The 20,000-nt window shown below is 35.4% G+C and overlaps 1 protein-coding gene and 1 long non-coding RNA gene across 3 annotated transcripts in view; one reads left to right on the plus strand and one right to left on the minus strand.

Moving 5' to 3' along the window:
* The window catches only part of LOC135195605 (uncharacterized), a 411,580-nt gene that overhangs the window by 179,636 nt on the left and 211,944 nt on the right, over positions 1-20,000 (plus strand). The gene's annotated exons all lie outside the window — the stretch shown is intronic.
* LOC135195604 (lachesin-like) overlaps positions 4,564-20,000 on the minus strand; it is a 320,890-nt gene continuing 305,453 nt past the window's right edge. The window contains exons 3-9 of one of the 2 annotated variants that reach the window (XM_064221930.1): positions 18,542-18,749; positions 17,656-17,814; positions 12,908-13,036; positions 12,474-12,621; positions 11,581-11,771; positions 10,326-10,394; positions 4,564-9,021 (exon numbers count right to left, since the gene is read on the minus strand). In XM_064221930.1, coding sequence (XP_064078000.1) covers positions 8,741-9,021; positions 10,326-10,394; positions 11,581-11,771; positions 12,474-12,621; positions 12,908-13,036; positions 17,656-17,814; positions 18,542-18,749 — 1,185 coding nt within the window. In that variant the 3' untranslated portion in view covers positions 4,564-8,740. Of the gene's footprint in view, positions 9,022-10,325; positions 10,395-11,580; positions 11,772-12,473; positions 12,622-12,907; positions 13,037-17,643; positions 17,815-18,541; positions 18,750-20,000 lie in introns of both variants that reach the window. The other variant, XM_064221929.1, reaches the window with a different exon arrangement.

Raw genomic sequence — 20,000 nt, forward strand, 5'->3', positions numbered from 1 at the left:
ATGGTCATGTTTGTCTGAAGAAAAGTATTTTGTAACACGGAATGGTCATGTTTGTCTGAAGAAAATTATTTTGTAATACGGAATGGTCACGCCTGTTTGAAGAAAATTATTTTGTAATACGAAATGGTCACGTTTGTTTATAGGCCTTGGTTTGAAGAAAAGTATTTTGTAATACGAAATGGTCACGTTTGTTTGTAGAAACGTATTTTGTGTTACGGAATGGTCATTGTCTGAAGAAAAGTATTTTGTATTACAGAATGGTCATTGTCTGAAGAAAAGTATTTTGTCTGAAGAAAAGTATTTTGTAATACGGAATGGTCACGTTTGTCTGAAGAAAAGTATTTTGTAATACGAAATGGTCACGTTTGTTTGTAGAAACGTATTTTGTATTACGGAATGGTCATCGTCTGAAGAAAAGTATTTTGTAATACGGAATGGTCACGTTTGTCTGAAGAAAAGTATTTTGTATTACGGAATGGTCATTGTCTGAAGAAAAGTATTTTGTATTACGGAATGGTCATTGTCTGAAGAAAAGTATTTTGTAATACGAAATGGTCACGTTAGTTTGTAGAAAAGTATTTTGTAATACGGAATGGTCACGTTTGTCTGAAGAAAAATATTTTGTAATATGGAATGGTCACGTTTGTCTGAAGAAAAGTATTATGTAATACCAAATGGTCAGAAGGCAAATATTTTTGTATAAGAAAAATTGTAGGAACATAGTTTTGAAAATTTCTTAGATTTATACTTTTATTTGCTTTTAACATTAACGAATGAACAAGGACGTTAATATTATTATTATTACTATTAGCGACATGGCGCCCGCTACACTGCGCGGGGCAGGAGGGCAGTTGAAGGAATCCCTGTCTAAATGCGGCTGCCAGTCCTGAACTGGTCCTTCGTCGCACCGCGTTTGATTTTCTGTGGAAAAGAAAATTTCAAAACAAAACCCATGGTTCGCGATTAGTCTGGGACGCAGACTAATCAGAACCAGTGGCGTTTAGCACATTGTCATTTAGTTAGTCTTCTTCAGTGCACATTGTAATGTCTATGGGGTCAGAATATCCCTCCACATTTGACTCCACGGAGTCCATTACTTCTTGGTAAACAACGTTCCCTATAAAGTATTTCTTAGTGTCTTGTACTAATTTTGCTTTGACTTTTGGAAGTCAAAGTTTTGGCTTTAGCTTTTGAAAAAACCTTTCCTCTACCTTTCTATAGGCGTGGTTTGTAAATTTTCAATAAGAGTCCGTGATCATACCAGTTGTCTGCCCTCAATAAGCGTGCGTATTTATACCAGTTGTCTGCCCTCAGTAAGCGTGCGTAATTATACCAGTTGTCTGCCCTCGATAAGCGTGCGTAATATATCAGCTGTTTGCCCTCAATTTTAAGACTCGTGATACTATGAATATTTTTTAAATTGATTATTATTATTATTATTATATATTATTATTATTATTATTATATTATTATTATTATATTATTATATTATTTATATAGTAAGTAGTAAGTAGTTAAGTAGTAAGTTAGTAGTAGTAGTAGTAGTAGTAGTAGTAGAAATATTGAAATGGGAAAATATTTATATATTCGAAATATAACTCAGAGCGCATTAACTCGCAAGCGACCCTCCCGGAGAAAAATATGAAATACACAGAATGAAGTAAAATAGTTAATGTAAACACATAAACAGCCTTATCGGTGAAAAAAAAAAATGTAAGGCACAATGCATTTAAAATAATTTAAAGCCACCCTGAAACTTAGCAAAATTAGAATATGAAACTTCTTTTTCTTATGTACTGTATTTGCATATTATCCCAAGTTCCCAGAAGGTAAACTTCCTAGCGGCAAATAGCACACAGTTTTCCTTCCTCTACACACACACACACACACACACACACACACACACACACACCACCACACACACACACACACACACACACATATAATGTAGTGTATATGTACGTACGTACGTATGCATATATATATATAATTGGTAGCATCCGTTTTCTGCACATGTCTGTGGATAATGGTAATATTTTTAGTGTATATTTGAATTTTTTTTTCTTACTAAAACGTATGTGATACCATTTTTCCTCAGAAACCTTTGGTGATATCAAGTCGTATGTGATACCAATTTTTCTACAGAAACCTTTGGTGATATCAAGTCGTATGTGATACCAATATCTCTACAGAAACCTTTGGTGATATCACGTCGTATGTGATACCAATTTTTCTACAGAAACCTTTGGTGAAATCAGCTACTTTTTAGTAAGATAGCCATTTGAGGTAGAAATGTTCGGCAACAGTCATTTCAAAGATAAATTTGGGCGATATCCATTTTTTCCATGACATCTTTGGTTGTGATTATTTCCCAAAGGTATTTTGATTATTTCCTTCTTTTCAGAAGGTGTCTTTGAGTAATATTCAATTTGTTTAATCTTTGACCAATGTAAGGTTTTTCAAGTTCTCTTTAAGTTGAATGAAATTTTCTTAAGGGACACTTTTGAAATAAGATTTCTTTGGATATTTCAAAGAAAATTTCTTTTTTTTTTCAAGATAACTTTTTTGTGATATCCATTGTCAGAACATTTTAAGTAATATTCAGTGTGTTTGAAATATTTTTAGGCATATCCCTTTATTTCAGCTATTTTTGGATTGATGTAAATTTTAATCATGTCTTTCGTTAATATTATTTTTTGTTTTGTTTTATAAGTGTCTATCAAAATATATTTGACTTATTTCTTTTAAGGGTATGATGGTGATTTCCTTTTTTTAAGATGTCTTTTTAAAGATATCTTTGGCTGACACTCAAGGAAGTGATATCTGTTTTTATCCGGCTATCTTTCGTTGATATCAATCTTTTTCTAACTATCTGGTTGATGTCCATTTTGTTTTCAAGCTTTATTTGGGTGACAATTTTCATATCTTTATTTAGTTACACATTTTCATAAAAATAGGTTACAGTCATATCAGTCCAAATGATATCCATTTCTCATGTGATATATCAATTTTTTCAAGACATATTTAGTGATATCCATTTTTTAAAATTCATTGGGTTGTAGTTTTTTTTTATTTAACTTTAGGTAATACCATTTTAAAGTGTTGGTTGATGTCAATAATGAAACTGGCCAATTGGTTTTTCTGAGGTTTGGTATAAGAATTTGGTGAAAGAAATGGCAGCGAAATATCAGAAACTTTTATTTATTAATCATCTCAACACAAGAATATCAGGTACAGAATCAAGGAAAAACATTTCTCTTTACCAAATGGGTTTCACAACTCATGTCTGTGTGATTAGATATATGTTAGTACGTCTGTCTCTATGTGTAAGCAGCAGCAGCAGTAGGAGAAATTATTGTCTACTTTTCTTACTATATTAGATTCACATCAATCGTGCATTTGATGACTAGGCCAGTTCCTTAAGACGCTCCTGATTGGCTGTTGATAAGCCAATCGCAGGGCTGCAAACTCTCAGTCTCTCTCGAGAGCTCACATAGGCAGGATGTACGTTCCACCTCTCCTGAGGGATACGTTTGAAAGACGTATCTAAAGAGAGGTGGAACATACATCCTGCCTATGTGAATTCTCTCCAGAGACTGAGAGTTTCCAGCCCTGTGATTGGCTTATCAACAGCCAATCAGGAGCGTCGTAAGGGACGGACCTAGACATCAAATGCACGGTTAATGTGAATATACTATAGTGTGTGTGCTTGTGGGACGATTGTGTTCTCGACATGCCTTTGTTTAAAAAGAACTGGAAGACTGGATATTGTTTCCAATTATTTACCTGATGGAATGTAAATGTATTTTTTCAAGGAAATTGTTTCTTTACTGAAAATCGTCTCTTCATGCATGTGAGGTATATTATATATATAATTAATATATTAGTTTTATAATATATATATATATATATATAGTATAATGATATATGGTATGGATATATATGTATATATATATATAGTATATATATATATAGATATATATATTAATAATAATATATATATACGCAAGCATGTATGTATACAGAAAAAGCAGCTACGTCTTTGTTTCTTCAGAAGTAGTTATTCAAAAAATAAAAATAAAACACTTTATTACTGTTGTTTACGAAAAGTTGTGTAAAACAGCTTGGTTGTTGATTAAATTATCGGTTATTTTACAACCAGTCGTTTGCTTTATTGGGAGGTTGTCGTTAGCTTCCATTATATATATATATATATATATATATATATATATATATATATATATATATATATATATATATATATATATATATATATATATATATATATATATATTATATAATATATATATATATATATATATATATATATATATATATATATATATATATATATATATATATATATATATAATATATATATATATATATATATATATATATATATATATATATATATATATAAATATATATATATATATATATATATATATATATATATATATATATATATATATATATATATATATATATATATATATATATACTATATATATATATATATATATATATATATATATATATATATATATATAAAGAGTTCTTAGCAACCGTGAATCTCATGTGGACCTGAAAACATCCCACAGTTAATTTAAGATCTGGAGTGGAATAAACTGATGACAAGTACGAAAACTGCAAAGATAAAATGTTCATTTGATAGAGATCATGAGAAGACGAGAGAGTTTCTTTAATGGAAGGCATTCGTTTACAAGACCTCTTAGTTTTGTATCATTTAGTGTCAGAGAGGGCAAGGATAGCATCCACAGAATAAAGGAATGAAGAGAAGGTATACTGGAAAGTATTCGAAAATCAAATTGCAAGGGACAATATAAAGTTTGATGGGGTCTAAAATTTCTGCATAAATTAATATATACGTATTTTGGGCATTGATGCCTATAAAGGCAAACGCATTGTACAGTTCCTTAAAGAACAGAACGTATTGCAATGTTGGAATTAAACATGCAGCTTCTGTGGAGTTAATCAGGACAGTTTCCTCGAAAATAGTGAAAACTGTCCTTTTGTGTCTTGACAAGTGTTTTGCCTAAGTAGATATCACCAGTTATTTATCTGGGATTTTAAGGTATATTTGAAGCTAAATGTTCACTTGAATATCCTGTTACCCTTCTGTATCATGTCCTGAAATGAAATTTTTATTTTGGTCTATGCGATGTTTACTGGCCTTTCTTTCCAAGGAAATATGGTTCTCTGCTTGAAGGTGGTGTCGGAGTATTCTTCCACTTTCCATAAAATAAGGATATAAGGTATAGATCCACTTTCCATCAAATAAGGATATAAGGCATAGGAAAAGAACCTCAATTTTGGAACGGTAGAATTCATAATTTACAAGATGCATGAAAAAATAATGGCTGGCATGGAATCAGCAGATGATGTACTTATTGTCTAGAAAACTTTCAAAGACGCTTAATCAAATTTCTTTAGATTTACAAACATTAGAATAAATAATCTGGATTCATTTAAGTTTACCAATAAGAATGAGTAAAGGATAAGTAACAGGAGTAAGGTGAAGGTTAGGAAGTATTAATTAACCCTGGGACAAACGGCTTGTTGGAGATCTGAGTCGCTGATCTCTCCGGATGCCGAATATTCTCAGTTTCGACGCCGTGATGGAAATGACCCAGTGATTTGATTTCGCAAGAGACCTTAATTAAGAACAGGATAAGAAATTCTTTCATTTCATTTAACGCTGGACTTGATAAGACTTTTTATTTTACTCTCTTTAGCGTGTCGTATTTATTCTTCTTTTTTTGTGACGATCCGCAGTGTTCCAGTATTTTCCTGTTTCTGACACTTGTATTTATCTCTTCATCTCAGACACCCACGTCTGTATAAAAGAAAACTTTGGTGAACTTTTTCTCGTTATCTGAGACAAGATATCCTTCTCTTATTGTTAGTTATGAAATATTTAAATTACCTGCGCTGTTTCGCCTTTTTTTTAGAGATAATACGACCTATAATTTCTCATAAAGAAGAGCTATTGTATTACTGTTGTCAGTTTTGACCTTGGAAAGTTTCCTTTGATATCCTCTTCGTTATAGCTGTCATTTGTAATCTTTTCATTGTATGCTGTACCATTACTTTGTTATTGACTGACAATCGTAGTGTGTCTTACTTTGCCACTATAGTTTGTTTTCGAGACCTTAATGGTACACTCCTAGTCAATATCTGCGCAAATACAAACCCGATGGGGTGTAAAACACTTCTTTGATTACAATTTTCGTACATATTAATAATTAATAGCCTGTCATGGTTACTTCGGAATTTCTTTCCTTTTCCATAGAATACTGTTAAAAATCATTCAAGGAATTCAGACATGAACATCAATGATTGGGTTTCAGTAATCTATCTATCTTACGGCACCTAGTAAGATTTATTTTGTCTGAACGGTCAAGCCGAACAGATATTTCTTCATTGTTTCCCTGTCATATCTACTGCTGTTATTAATGATGATTAAGTAAGCAAACATTGTCGAAGACCTGGAGCAGGTAATATTTTCCCACTAGTCTTTGCAGTGAACAATTATTAATGAATCTTAATGGAAACATCCTTTGATGAACCCCGTTTGGTGGATATGACGGAGATAAGACTGTTTACTGCAGCGGAAATCACCTCTTCCATTGTAGAGTATAAATATCATCGAGGAATTCCCTAATTCATAAAGTCTACACATGGATACGAGGCTGTACTATTATACGTAGTTTGACCGAAAGACAAGTGATTACGGACAAAACTGCATTCATAGTCTATTCACGCCTAGGGGCATCACGTGACTTGGAAGGCGTCCTATTCTCAAGTGAAGGGCCTCGTCAGATTTTTAAAGCTGTTATTTTAAGGAAGATTTGTACATAAATATATTTCCCATATGGTGGCAGGTGACGCAGAAGTATATTATGAAGGTAATATTATACTGCATGCTCGCATGCGGTACGATACAAAGCAACACTGCTTTATACGTGCGTATACATACCAGTTTGTCTTTAGTTTAGTATATATGCACTGATATATTCAAGACATGAAAGGATGTTTGTATGTACTCGTAGGTATGAAAGTATGTTTGTATGTACGTGTAAGTTGAAGACCTTGGAATTCTAAATGTCATATGTACATCAGATATATTTACAAGTCTCTCTCGTGGTAGAATATGGTTCAGAGTAAGAGAGAAAAAGTGACTTGACATCATATGTACAAGTTTTGAAATGTATTTAATTTGAGACAGAAGGAGCTAACTGGACACTTACGCAAGCCTTGAAATAGATTTTATGAGAGAGAGAGAGAGAGAGAGAGAGAGAGAGAGAGAGAGAGAGAGAGAGAGAGAGAGAGAGAATCTACAATAGGACATCTTATACAAGTCAATGTCAACCAAATTACAACTAATGCTCTATACACACAGAAAACTGGTTGTGTCATTGGAATTATTTTGTAAGAACTATGTCAGTATTATCACTTTTCTGTATGATACATACAGAGTTCGGCTATCCACGTACTCCGGTACGTAATTTGTCCAAATCTTGTAGATGATACAGTGGAGGAATATGTACATCATAGGAATCTGATTCATTCTAAACGTAACAATATCTCTGTTACATACACACCATGAAGATACCTTTATACAAGGAAGAAAGTATCAGGGATTTCATACAGACGAGAAAATCGGTATTTTAGCATTCTAGGGACGTTCCTTTTATCCTCTTACGACATTACTGAAGTACTGATTGTGGCGTTTGTATTTATTATAGTTTATGAACATACACGCAAGCAGGAAGCTGCTACAAAATCTCTCTTGGTATTTCTAGTATAATCGTGTCTCATTGTATTTCAGTCCACAGGTGTATCATTTTAGAATATTCTAAGGCTCCCCCTACCTCGACCTTTTTTTTTTATTTTCTTTTTTATCTATATACAGCAGACCACTTTTTTTTATGATACTTAATGCATGGTAACGGGAAACCCAACAAAAATCGGAGTTAGTTGGAAGTATTACATGCTACGTTACATAGTTTCAGTCAGATGGTGATTCTCTTGGATATGTAATTAAAATAGATTTTTTAAGATGAGTTGACGTATAAAGCAAGGAAAAGGACGAAACGATTGACAAATTGTACACCCACTCGATTTACAGTCTTCCTTACTTAGCATATAAGCTTTTCCTTTTCATGAATTTTACGTAAGTCAAAATAAAGCAGGTTCATTTTTAATGTCGATCTCTGACGCCATGCTCGTATACACCTTGAAAATAGTTGGGAATTTTCTTCTCTGCCCAGTATGTAGGCTTAAGCCCTGAAAACACTGTCGCTGTTTGAGACTGAAGTCACGAGGAACGTGACAATGAGCCAGAGTGAGAGAGATAGAGAGAGAGAGGTAAGGAAATTGAGGAAATCATATCTGTCTAGTTATCAGTAGGTTAAGGGTTCGTAGACTTTGTGTTTCATTATCACCGGAATGGATCTGTCAATGCGCATACGAAATTTTCCACCAAATCATCAAGTTTTCCGAGCTTTCCCTGATGTTTTTCTGACGCGCATCGCTTTCCTTTTCCTCCGTTGATCTTTTCCGAGTACCACAGCAATGTTTGTGAAGAACGAACTTCTGGAACAATTACTCTATAATTATATATTTATATATGGACAAGGACATACACACACACACAATCACACACACATAATTTTCCGAAGAAATATTATATAATATATATATATATATAAATCTACAACAGTATAACAATCCACGAGGACTTTGCACAGTGTCTTTCTTGAACTCCGCGCAGAAAGAGGAGGAAGGAGACGAAGATGCAAAGACTGTTTGATCTCCTGGAGGCACTGGCAGACGAGGTAGAAGAGGAGGAGGAGGGAGGGGGGAAGTCTTCATTCACGTTGATCTCGTTGATTCTCTTCGTCGACGGCTCCTGGTGGTTGTTGTAGTTGGCGTGGTGGTGGTGCGACACCTTGCGCAGGTCTGCCAGCTCGTCCTTGACCGACGAAGCTGAGTCTGAAAGAATGAGATGGGGAAGAGTTCATTATTAAGACTGTTCTCGGGACGCTCATGATGACGGTGCGTCCATAATGCAGTGAATCATGTCACAAACATATCTGCAACTTATCGCACTGATATCAGAAACACGTTAAAGTATAATTCTTAGTTTAACCAGACCACTGAGCTGATTCACAGCTCTCTTAGGGCTGGCCCGAAGGATTAGATATTTTTTACGTGGCTAGGAACCAATTGGTTACCTAGCAACGGGACCTACAGCTTATTGTAGGATCCGAACCACATTATATAGCGAAATGAACTTCTAATCATCAGAAATAAATTCCTTTGACTCCACGTTGGCAGAACGGGGAATCGAACTCGCGACTACCTAATTGTAGGCGAGCACGCAACCCACTCGTCCAATGAGGAACTGAAACACTTTTAAAACTAGTTTAACCACCGTAAGTGGAGATAATCGTATTTAGCACTGATAAGGACTACCATTACGTCGTTGACTTGTAGTCAGGTTGTTTATGATATGTATTCGATAATTCATTGCAACTCTTTGCATACGTATCAGGAGAGGTTAAAACTAAGTTAACGACTGTAAGTGGAGAACGAGCCTTTGCTAAATCCTAGATAATCGTATGTAGCGCTGATTAGGGCTACCATTAAGTCGTTGACCTATATCCAGGTTGATTATGACATGTATGGGAAAAGTTGCAGACATACGTTTATGACATGCACTAATGTAGCGTGGACGCACCCAAATTTAAGGATATAAAAACATGACGAGGATCATAATTGATGGTTTCTTGGGACAGTTACCAAGTTGAAAGAAGAGTTAGAATTGCATTGAGGATACGATATCGAGAGGTTTTTGGGGGCAATTTTCATGCTGAAATTGAAATGGGGTCTTTGGGGAAAGTTACTGAGAGGCAGGAAGATAAAGAGACCTGGAGGATGCCTTGAGGATAGCTTTGTGTGTGTGTGTGTATGTTTGTGTGTGTGTATGTTTGTGTGTGTGTGTGTGGGACGAAGTTGAAAGGATAGTTCTATAGAGAATTGGACGGCAAAAAGGACCTAATTATGATTCCTTGAAATGACAGCTCCCAAGTATATAAAGATAGAAAATGGGCATGACGAATATCTATACTGTTAATATTCTCATTGGGGGCAAGTATTGAATTAGAATAAGGCAAATTTCTTAGGCCACTAAAACTGACTAAAAGGTCCAGTGAAAATTAATTAAGATATTAGCAATTTTTTTAAAAACTCATTCTCCTTATTTATTAGATTACCTGTGTCCTTCTCGTTCTTACCTGTATCTTTTGCCCAGGAGACAGCAGGCAGAGACGGTTTCCCTTGTATGGTGTCTTTACCCTCATATCCTGTTGCATCAGAAAGAATAAAGAATATCAATATAGTACTCTGTTCAGCTTACTATGTATAAACTTTTCTCTCTCTCTCTCTCTCTCTCTCTCTCTCTCTCTCTCTCTCTCTCTCTCTGTGTGTGTGTGTGTGTGTGTGTGTGGTGTGAAGACAGCTAATTGTCAGCATTAACATGGAATTACTCTGTAAGGTATTGAATACATTCTCTCTCTCTCTCTCTCTCTCTCTCTCTCTCTCTCTCTCTCCTCTATAAGAGAAAGGACACTTTAATTTACAGAACAAGTCACTCTGCCGGCCTTTCTCCCAGGAAGGACAGTTTTCTTATTAATTTCCAAAACCTCTTTCCCTGTCGTACTCTCCCTCTCTGTCTCCCTGTCTCTCTCATGTTTGTTTTCCTTAGTATAACTTTAAATTCTCTCTCACTCTCTCTGGTGGTTAAGTGACGATAGCCTCTTATCAGTAGCGTTATTCCCTATGCAGACCCAAGTAATGAAGTATGTATCTGCTTGATGTCGACTGTTGTTGGTCGCAGCAGGGTGTAAAGTGAGGAAGAGAGAGCGGAAGACAGACACATGCGGGACCAGTGCTTCGTCAACATGACTTCATGTAATTGGAACAGGAGGGTCTTTGCTGGGGTAATCCATCAAATATTTCTCTCTCTCTCTCTCTCTCTCTCTCTCTCTCTCTCTCTCTCTCTCTCTCTCTCTCTCATGTAAATGCAACAAGACAGGGAGCCTCGACGAAGTAATCCATAACGTTCTCTCTCTCTCTCTCTCTCTCTCTCTCTCTCTTTCAATATCATCATCATCATGTAAAAAAAGAAAAAAAAACACGCACATAGGACAGCTATCCTCGACTAGGTACTCCATAACATTCTCTCTCTCTCTCTCTCTCTCTCTCTCTCTCAAATGATGTAAATGAAACAAGACAGCGAGCCTCTCTCTCATCATGTAAGTTAAACAGAGGAGCCTCGAAGAGATAATCTCTCTCTCTCATGATGTAAATGAAACAAGACAGCGAGCCTCGACGAGGTAATCCATGAAATTTTCTCTCTATCTCTCATCATGTAGATCAAACAGAATAGCCTCGAAGAGGTAATCTCTCTCTCATGATGTAAATGAAACAGGACAGCGAGCCTCGATGAGGTAATCCATAACCTTCTCTCTCTCTCTCTCTCTTTCTCACCTTTAGAGATGGTGTTGGTGTGCAGGGGAATAGGTTGAGAGACCGAAACCCTGACGGCCTGTTGAGCTCCTCCTTGACTGTTGTTGGCGATGCAGTTGTATTCCCCGGTGTCATGACGGGTCACGTTCATAATGGTCAATAACAGATGGGTCTTATACCTCTGAGACCCTTCCACCTGTTTCACTTTATACCTGTTAAGAGGGGTGGCGAAAGAGATGCGGCTTTTTTACAGTTTTATTTTTTAATTTTTATTTTGCATTGTTATAGAATTTCCCAGGCCTTGCTGTAAGGAATTTATTTAGGGAGAATCACTGACTTCTGTTGAAAGGACTGATATGTTTATATTTATTTCATCTGAATGTTGAGGCGATTTGGAAAGAAATTTTGTTTTAATTCTAAATTGAAATTCTCAAGAATTCGTAAAAAAACAAGACTGGGTTTTATAGCAACTGTTGAAAAGATTTAGATTATCATAGGTTCGAGAATTCATTAATAGATTTGATATTGTAAACTATAAATAACTGCTTAAAGACTTTTCCTCTACGAATAAGACTAATGCAATCCTGAAAGCTAACAACTGCTGTTGGCCTATCATAGACACAAGTGTTGGTATATTTTGTGAACCATTAGGCAATGAAGCACATTGATTTGATAAATAAAAATAAAAGAATTACTTAAATTGAGACTGAAAACAGAGAACTTATTTTGGGATATTTGTTATATATATTTGGAAGTTTTCAAATTTGACCACACTGCTTATACTAGAAGTTACAGACTGAAAATTTATCGTTGACTGTTGAGCATTAGTTTTGTCGTTAGTATATTGGCAGGAGGTAATGAAAGCATTTTTCCTGTAATTCTATAATAAATAAGATCCTTAGCCTTTAACTTACTTTCTATCATTATGGAGGACCTGGATACCATTCGGCCTCTTCCAGTAGTTAAGGCCCGTAGGCCAAGCCTCGATGTAACACTCGATGGTTACATCCTGTCCAAGGGGCACCCCCACCAGCTGGTGTGGTACGTACACTGTGGGCACAACTGCCAAAGAAAACAATGGCTAAAGTAAATAATTCTATAATAAATCTCATGTATATTAACTGGAATGAGACCACTGAGGTTAATCTGAAAAGCTAAAAATCTGTTTACCTTGAAGATTTTTCCGTTTGAATTGGAAGAAATCACTTTCATTGAACATTTTCTGTATCTCTAAAGCGGTTTTTAGGTTTGTCCATTACATTTAGTGCTTAGTACCAGAGCTTGAACGTTCCTTTTAAGAGGTTACTGAAATTACTGAAATTTTGTTCAGGTGACTGCCTGCACTCACATTTCACTTCTACCTGAATCCGCTTGCTGACAGAAGGTGGAATTCCATTGGACGCGATGCACAAATAGGCAGCCATGTCTGTCCGAGTTACCTGGGGCAGGTGTAAGAGGGGCCCTGGGACCTCCAGCACTGGAAGGAAATAAGGCTGAAAGTCAGTAACAATAACAGCAGTAATAATAGATGCATCGCTTTTGAGTTGGATTTAGTGTCTCAGTGATGATCGTACACGTTCATGCATTTATCCATATATTTAATTTAACAAAAAATGGTAGCACCTTCTACATAAAATTATAGGTCTCAAAGAGTCATAACAAAACCCCGTATTGTAGCATTTTTAATTACATAGGAATATTGCGTCTTATAAAGTAAATTATGACTCGGTGAAACCTAGATTTCAGTATACTTTCAAGTTTTTCAAGTGGGGAAAGCGTTTAATAATTGAGCCGAAATCACATAATACTGAACCCTTAACTATACTCGGTTTTTTATCATCTGTCCATCCGCCTGTGATGTTTTTGTATGGTAACACTGCGTCCCGGGCTTTAGATAGTTACGCTAATTGTAAGTTTTAGGTATATAAAAGGATATCTGGGTGTACATTTGTAACTGAAACGTGTTTTAATAATTTACTGTATGCGAATTACACCGTTAATATTCGAAATAGGATATTATAATCGTTGAATGTAAGCTGAATGTAACTATCTAAAGCCAGGGACGCAGTGTTACCATACAAAAACACCACAGGCGGATGGACAGTTCACAAAACTTCCGTTATTGGCCTCAGTGGCTCTGCCTCCTAAGTTAGGCCTGTTGCCCATTTGTCATAATATCTGCATCCGTACCTTGCTGAGGTGCTCCTCTGTCAAACTTTCATTACCTTTATCGTAAAATTAGTAGAAAGCGCTTGTCTTTATTTGTTTGCGACACCTTTTTACATCGAAATGTATTTCACTCAGGAATGATAGTAATATAAGGAGCGATCCCTATAGTCCCGAGACTCAGAAGTAGGGGAAGTTAAACACATAGAAACGTCTATGGATACACTGCATTTTATTACAGAGATCATAGAAATGTTCTGTTGACTGTATGCTTAGAATAGGTTGTCACGCTAAAAGCACCTTTCTCTTTCTCTCTCTTGTTTTTTTTATTTTCACTTCAGTTCTCTAAGGAATTTTGTGTTTGTCTTTCTCCTAATAGTCATTTTATAGCAGGAGTCTAGCTTTTCAAGTTGATATCGCTGTTGGTAGATTCCATTTATGCATAAGAAAATGCATTTATTCATTTCCGTATTCAGCCTCTAATTAATGCCAGAGAATAAACTTTAAGCAGATTCTTCCATATTCGCACATAGTCTACGAGGCTCAATAGAGCAACTCACTATAACCGACCTAGGCACATTAGCACATTCGCCTTATCTTGTATAGATTATTAAGCTGACTGGTTATTAACGTGTCTCCGTTCCAACGCGTCGTAGCCACTCGATCTATGTAGCTAGACCATCTTGTTTGTATCAATAATGAAGAGACTTTTCCTAAAGTATAACTGAACAAACCTTCACTCTTTCCGGAGGAATCGAACTGCCACCCTTAATATCAAGAGTACCCACGCTACCCGCCTAGCCATGGGAAGCCTCCCATTTCGTTATATTGTTCACAAATGGATTTCAAGTGGTTCGTATACCATCACTATATGCACTTCAATTTATTTCCACAATAATAGTGTAAAAATTTAAATCGCTCAAATGCCCGAACTGAATTTTTTTCGTAAACTGCAGACAGTGACCCGCACCAAGAAACCGGTGTTAAGTACAATTCAGCTTAATTAGATTTTTGCTTAATTTAAACAGGTTTAGACTAACCCAGTCAGAGAATTAGCTAGGTTTCTCCATGGTCACTTATAATCATTTCATTGTAAAACTATCATTTATATAATTTTCCTCTCTCTCTCTCTCTCTCTCTCTCTCTCTCTCTCTCTCTCTCTCTCTCTCTCTCTTTCACAGTGCGCTCCCTTTCATGTAAGAATTAGGCACTTTCCAGCATCACAAAAAGCGAGAAAAAAGTCCCGAGTCACTCGCTTCATCCATTTGAATTCGAGAGCTGGAGAGTAGCAGCAGTGACGCTAATTTTTAATATGGTCGTTTCCAAATATCACTTTACCTTTCGCCGTTTTTCTTATCCTTCTACCTGTACCTTTTATTATGGGTTTGTTTAGGCCCGTCTTTGTCGAAAGGAATATTCTCTGGTGAAAGCAGTTACCGCTGTTCTATTAGAAGCACTGACCACTGTTCTATTGGGTCTAAGCTCTCACCACTGTTCTGTTGGGTTTAAGCTCTCACCATTGTTCTTTTGGGTTTAAGCTCTGACCACTGTTCTGTTGGGTTTAAGCTCTCACCATTGTTCTTTTGGGTTTAAGCTCTGACCACTGTTCTTTTGGGTAAGCTTCTCACCATGTTCTTGGGTTTAAGCTCTCACCATTGTTCTTTTGTTAATCCTACCCCTTTTCTATTGGGTTTAAGCTCTGACCATTGTTCTGTTTATCTTCTGTGGGCTCTATGCTAAGCTCTTACCATTGTTCTTTTGGGTTTAAGCTTAACCCCTTTTCTATTGGGTAAGCTCGACCATGTTTTTTGGTTAAGCTCTTACATTGTTCTTTTGGGTTTAATCTCTTACCCCTTTTCTATTGGGTTTAAGCTCTGACCACTGTTCTTTTGGGTTTAAGCTCTTACCATTGTTCTTTTGGGTTTAAGATCTTAACCCCTTTTCTATTGGGTTTAAGCTCTGACCACTGTTCTTTTGGGTTTAAGCTCTTACCATTGTTCTTTTGGGTTTAAGCTCTTACCCCTTTTCTATTGGGTTTAAGCTCTGACCACTGTTCTTTTGGGTTTAAGCTCTTTAACTTCTATTTTGGGTTTAAGCTCTTACCACTTAATTAACTCTGACCACTGTTCTTTTGGGTTTAAGCTCTTACCATTGTTCTTTTGGGTTTAATCTCCTACCCCTTTTCTATTGGGTTTAAGCTCTGACCACTGTTCTTTTGGGTTTAAGCTCTTACCATTGTTCTTTTGGGTTTAAGCTCTTACCCCTTTTCTATTGGGTTTAAGCTCTGACCACTGTTCTTTTGGGTTTAAGCTCTTACCATTGTTCTTTTGGGTTTAAGTCTTACCCTTTTCTATTGGGTTTAAGCTCTGACAATGCACTGTTCTTTTGGGTTTAAGCTCTTACCATTGTTCTTTTGGGTTTAAGCTCTTACCCCTTTTCTATTGGGTTTAAGCTCGGAGCACTATTGTATTGGGTTTAACCTCCCACCACTGCTCTGTTGGGTTTAATCTCCTACCCCTTTTCTATTGGGTTTAAGCTCTGACCACTGTTCTGTTGTGTTTAAGCTCTTCCCATTGTTCTTTTGGGTTTAAGCTTTTACCCCTTTTCTATTGGGTTTAAGCTCTCGCCAGTGTTCTGTTGGGTTTAAGCTCTTACCCCTTTTCCGTTGGGTTTAAGCTCTCACCTGTTCTGTTGGGTTTAAGCTCTTATCGCTGTTCTATTGGGTTGAAGCTTTATTATGACACAGTTGCAATGGACTAATAAGTTTGTTGAAAATTTCAGAAGAGCTTGACATTTTACAAGGCAGAGTCGCCCAGGTCCCACCCCACAATTTTTTTTTTTTCTTCTTTTAAAGTTGATGGTCCCTTTTGGAGGCTTTTATTTTTCTGTGGCCTCCGGTTCCAAACATTATTGGTGGGAAAAGTATTCCTATTTTGTAATAACCGTCATAAAAATATCAGTGTCTATTAGAGGAATATTTCTTCTTTGTCTGAAAATATAGCTTAACAGCAGGACTAAAACATTAACACAACCGAAATCTAGGAGTCAACAAGGTGGAATGTATGTGGAGCCCCCCCGCCCCCAAATGTGCCATGGCTACCCACAGGTTGGGAATCAGTGGTCTAACCGACGGTCAGCCTCCTATTTTATTCAAGTTTGAATTCGATTGAGAGTTCAGACTATTATGGCAGACTGGAGCCCAATCTCATGGACCGCATGAAGGCCCTCCAAAAATTTATCCGGATGATGATAGTGAATTCTTTTATTACATATTTCCATCGACATAACCTTTCTAATTTTCTTTGATCAAGAAGCGTTACTATGTATTATTGAAAAAAAATGTCAGCCTAGGGATATATCTGTGGTAGATTTTATCGTAAAGTAATCAGCTCACTTAGCGAGGTCATTTTCATAATCATCCTGTTGATAGGCAGGTCTCCCGCTCTCTTGGGATTTAAATTCCTTTTTTTTTTTATTCATTTTCTTATTTCTTTCTTCGTCAGTCTTTGTGTTATTACATAGATTAAAGGCGGGAAGATTTTAGGATATGTGGAAGGCTATAATATATATAGTTATATATATATATATATATATATATATATATATATATATATATATATATATATATATATATATATTTACTCTAAATATATATATATATATATAATATATATATATATATATATATATATATATATATATATATTCATATATATATATGATATATATATATATATTATATATTATATATATATATATATATATATATATATATATATATATATATATATATATAAAAGATAGACGGATACACAAATGGACAGGCAGATAGAATATCATGCTAGAGAAAGCCATTAGGATGAACGAAATCGCAACATCTCAAACAGCGGCGGAGGGAGGTGTTCAAAAACACTATACCAGATTTAGTACTTGAGGTTGTGAGGTTGAGGCTGATGTTGGCGTTGTCCTCCCGGCGCCACTTGATCGTCGGCACCGGCGACCCTCTCGCGCTGCACGCCAGGGTGACGCTGTTCCCCTCCAGGAGCCTCACGTCCCTCGAGCTCATGTCGTCCTTGATGTACGGAGGAACTGTTCGTTCGGGTCAAAGGCGAACCGGGAGGAGGAGGCGAATTTTTCCCAGATTAATAAAATGTTTCCTCTTTCTCTCTCTCTCTCTCTCTCTCTCTCTATATATATATATATATATATACTATATATATATATATATATATATATATATATTATATATAATATAAATATATTAATATTATATATATATATTATATACATATCATATGAATATATATTTATATATCTATAATTATACTAGATCATATACTCTATAATACTCTAGAATTGGGAAATGTTTATTCATGGATTACGTTATCACTAACTATAATTTCGTTTCTCTGTAATGGTTAAGGTTGTATTATATGTATGTATATATATACATATATATATATATATATATATAATATATATATATATATATATGTATGTGTGTATACACATATATAAATATATTTATATATAATGAAACCATAACCATTACAGAGAAACGAGATCATAGTCAGTAATAACGTAATTCATTAATAAACATTTCCTGATTATATATATATATATATATATATATATATATATATAATATATATATATATATATATATATTACAACTGTAACCACTACAAAGAAATTATATAATTTGTAACAACGATAATATTGCATATTTATACTGACAACCGTTACAACCTCTATCAATCATTATAACAGTCGTTATAACAGAAATCAGAAGAAAAAAGTAACGCCTACCACTCACCGACCACATCCACATGCCCAGTCTGACTGATGGCGACCTCCGTGTTGATTTGGCACATGTAAGTCCCAGCGTCCGCCGGCTTCACGTCTCTGATGTTGAGGTACCAAGTGCGATGCCCGTCGTGGGAGACCCCGATTCGGTTGTTCCGCGTGATGACGTGTTGCCCGACGGTGAGGATCGCCGAGCGGTCCCTCTGGATCCACGCTAGCTGGAATGGGTGGAAGCAGGAAGCATCAGATAGAGACGTCTTTCTGTTTATGGATCACTTTGCTTTAGTAACGAGGTGGGATTCTTCACTAAGGATACTCCTGAAAGATGTTATACTTATGACTATTTATATGAAGGCAACAGACAGCTTAGGAATTTTCAACAGGAATTGGAGAATAATGAGCAGTTAAGATAAATTTTGTTTTGCAGCTAGCAACTCTTTTCTGCGGTCAGGAAGTCTGCAAGAATTTCGAACTTGAGCAAAATACATATAGTATCCATAAACAGTAACTGCAGCTCGATCGGTTGATCAGTAACAATTCACACGGATGTAGACACATTTTACGTATATATAATATATATGTATATATACATGTACACATATATAAACTATATATATATATATATATATATATATATATATATATATATATATATGTATATATATATATGAATTTATGTATATATATATATATATATATGTAGGTAATGTATATATATATATATATATATATATATATATATATATATATATATATATATTATGTGTGTGTGTGTGTGTGTGTGTGTGTGTGTGTATGTTTGTATGTATAATATTATAGGAAATTCATGTATATATTGAAGCCCCTTTTTATTGTAATTTATCGTTGCAATTTAATTTTTTAACGGTAAAATATTCACATATTCCAGTAATAATCATTCAGTGGTACCGAATGTCCCATTCATTGCTGCTTCTTATTTTCAACCTTGCGTCACGCATCTTGAAGTATCAAAAAAATAAGTTTAATTTTAGCCTATAATTCTGAGCTGTTCCTAAGATTCTGTGCCAAAATATCAGAGTAATTAAAGCTGGATGGTATCAGTGACATTCTTCACAAACATAGCAGCGCTGAGTATATTGCATGACATAAAGAAAATATTCTTGTAAACTTGCAGCTGAATGACAGATTTCCTCTTCGCCCAATAATGGTTTTGAATTTAACTAAATTGTCTTCTTGAATGAACCTTATCCCAGTGTTTATTGACAAAATGAAACGAGAATTGCTGCTGCATATTTCACTAAACGAAGAAAGGGTCAAAATTGTTTTCAACGTAATACAAAATTATTCCGAGTAACATGTGCTAGTCTCTCTCTCTCTCTCTCTCTCTCTCTCTCTCTCTCTCTCATGAACATTGACGTTTTGCCCATACGCGTCTTGGACAAGACTTGAACTTCATTTTGACAGTTTCACACCAGACACTTTTACTAGTA

Source organism: Macrobrachium nipponense, chromosome 16 (assembly GCF_015104395.2).
Source record: "Macrobrachium nipponense isolate FS-2020 chromosome 16, ASM1510439v2, whole genome shotgun sequence".
In the NCBI taxonomy this organism is placed as follows: Eukaryota; Metazoa; Arthropoda; class Malacostraca; order Decapoda; family Palaemonidae; genus Macrobrachium; species Macrobrachium nipponense.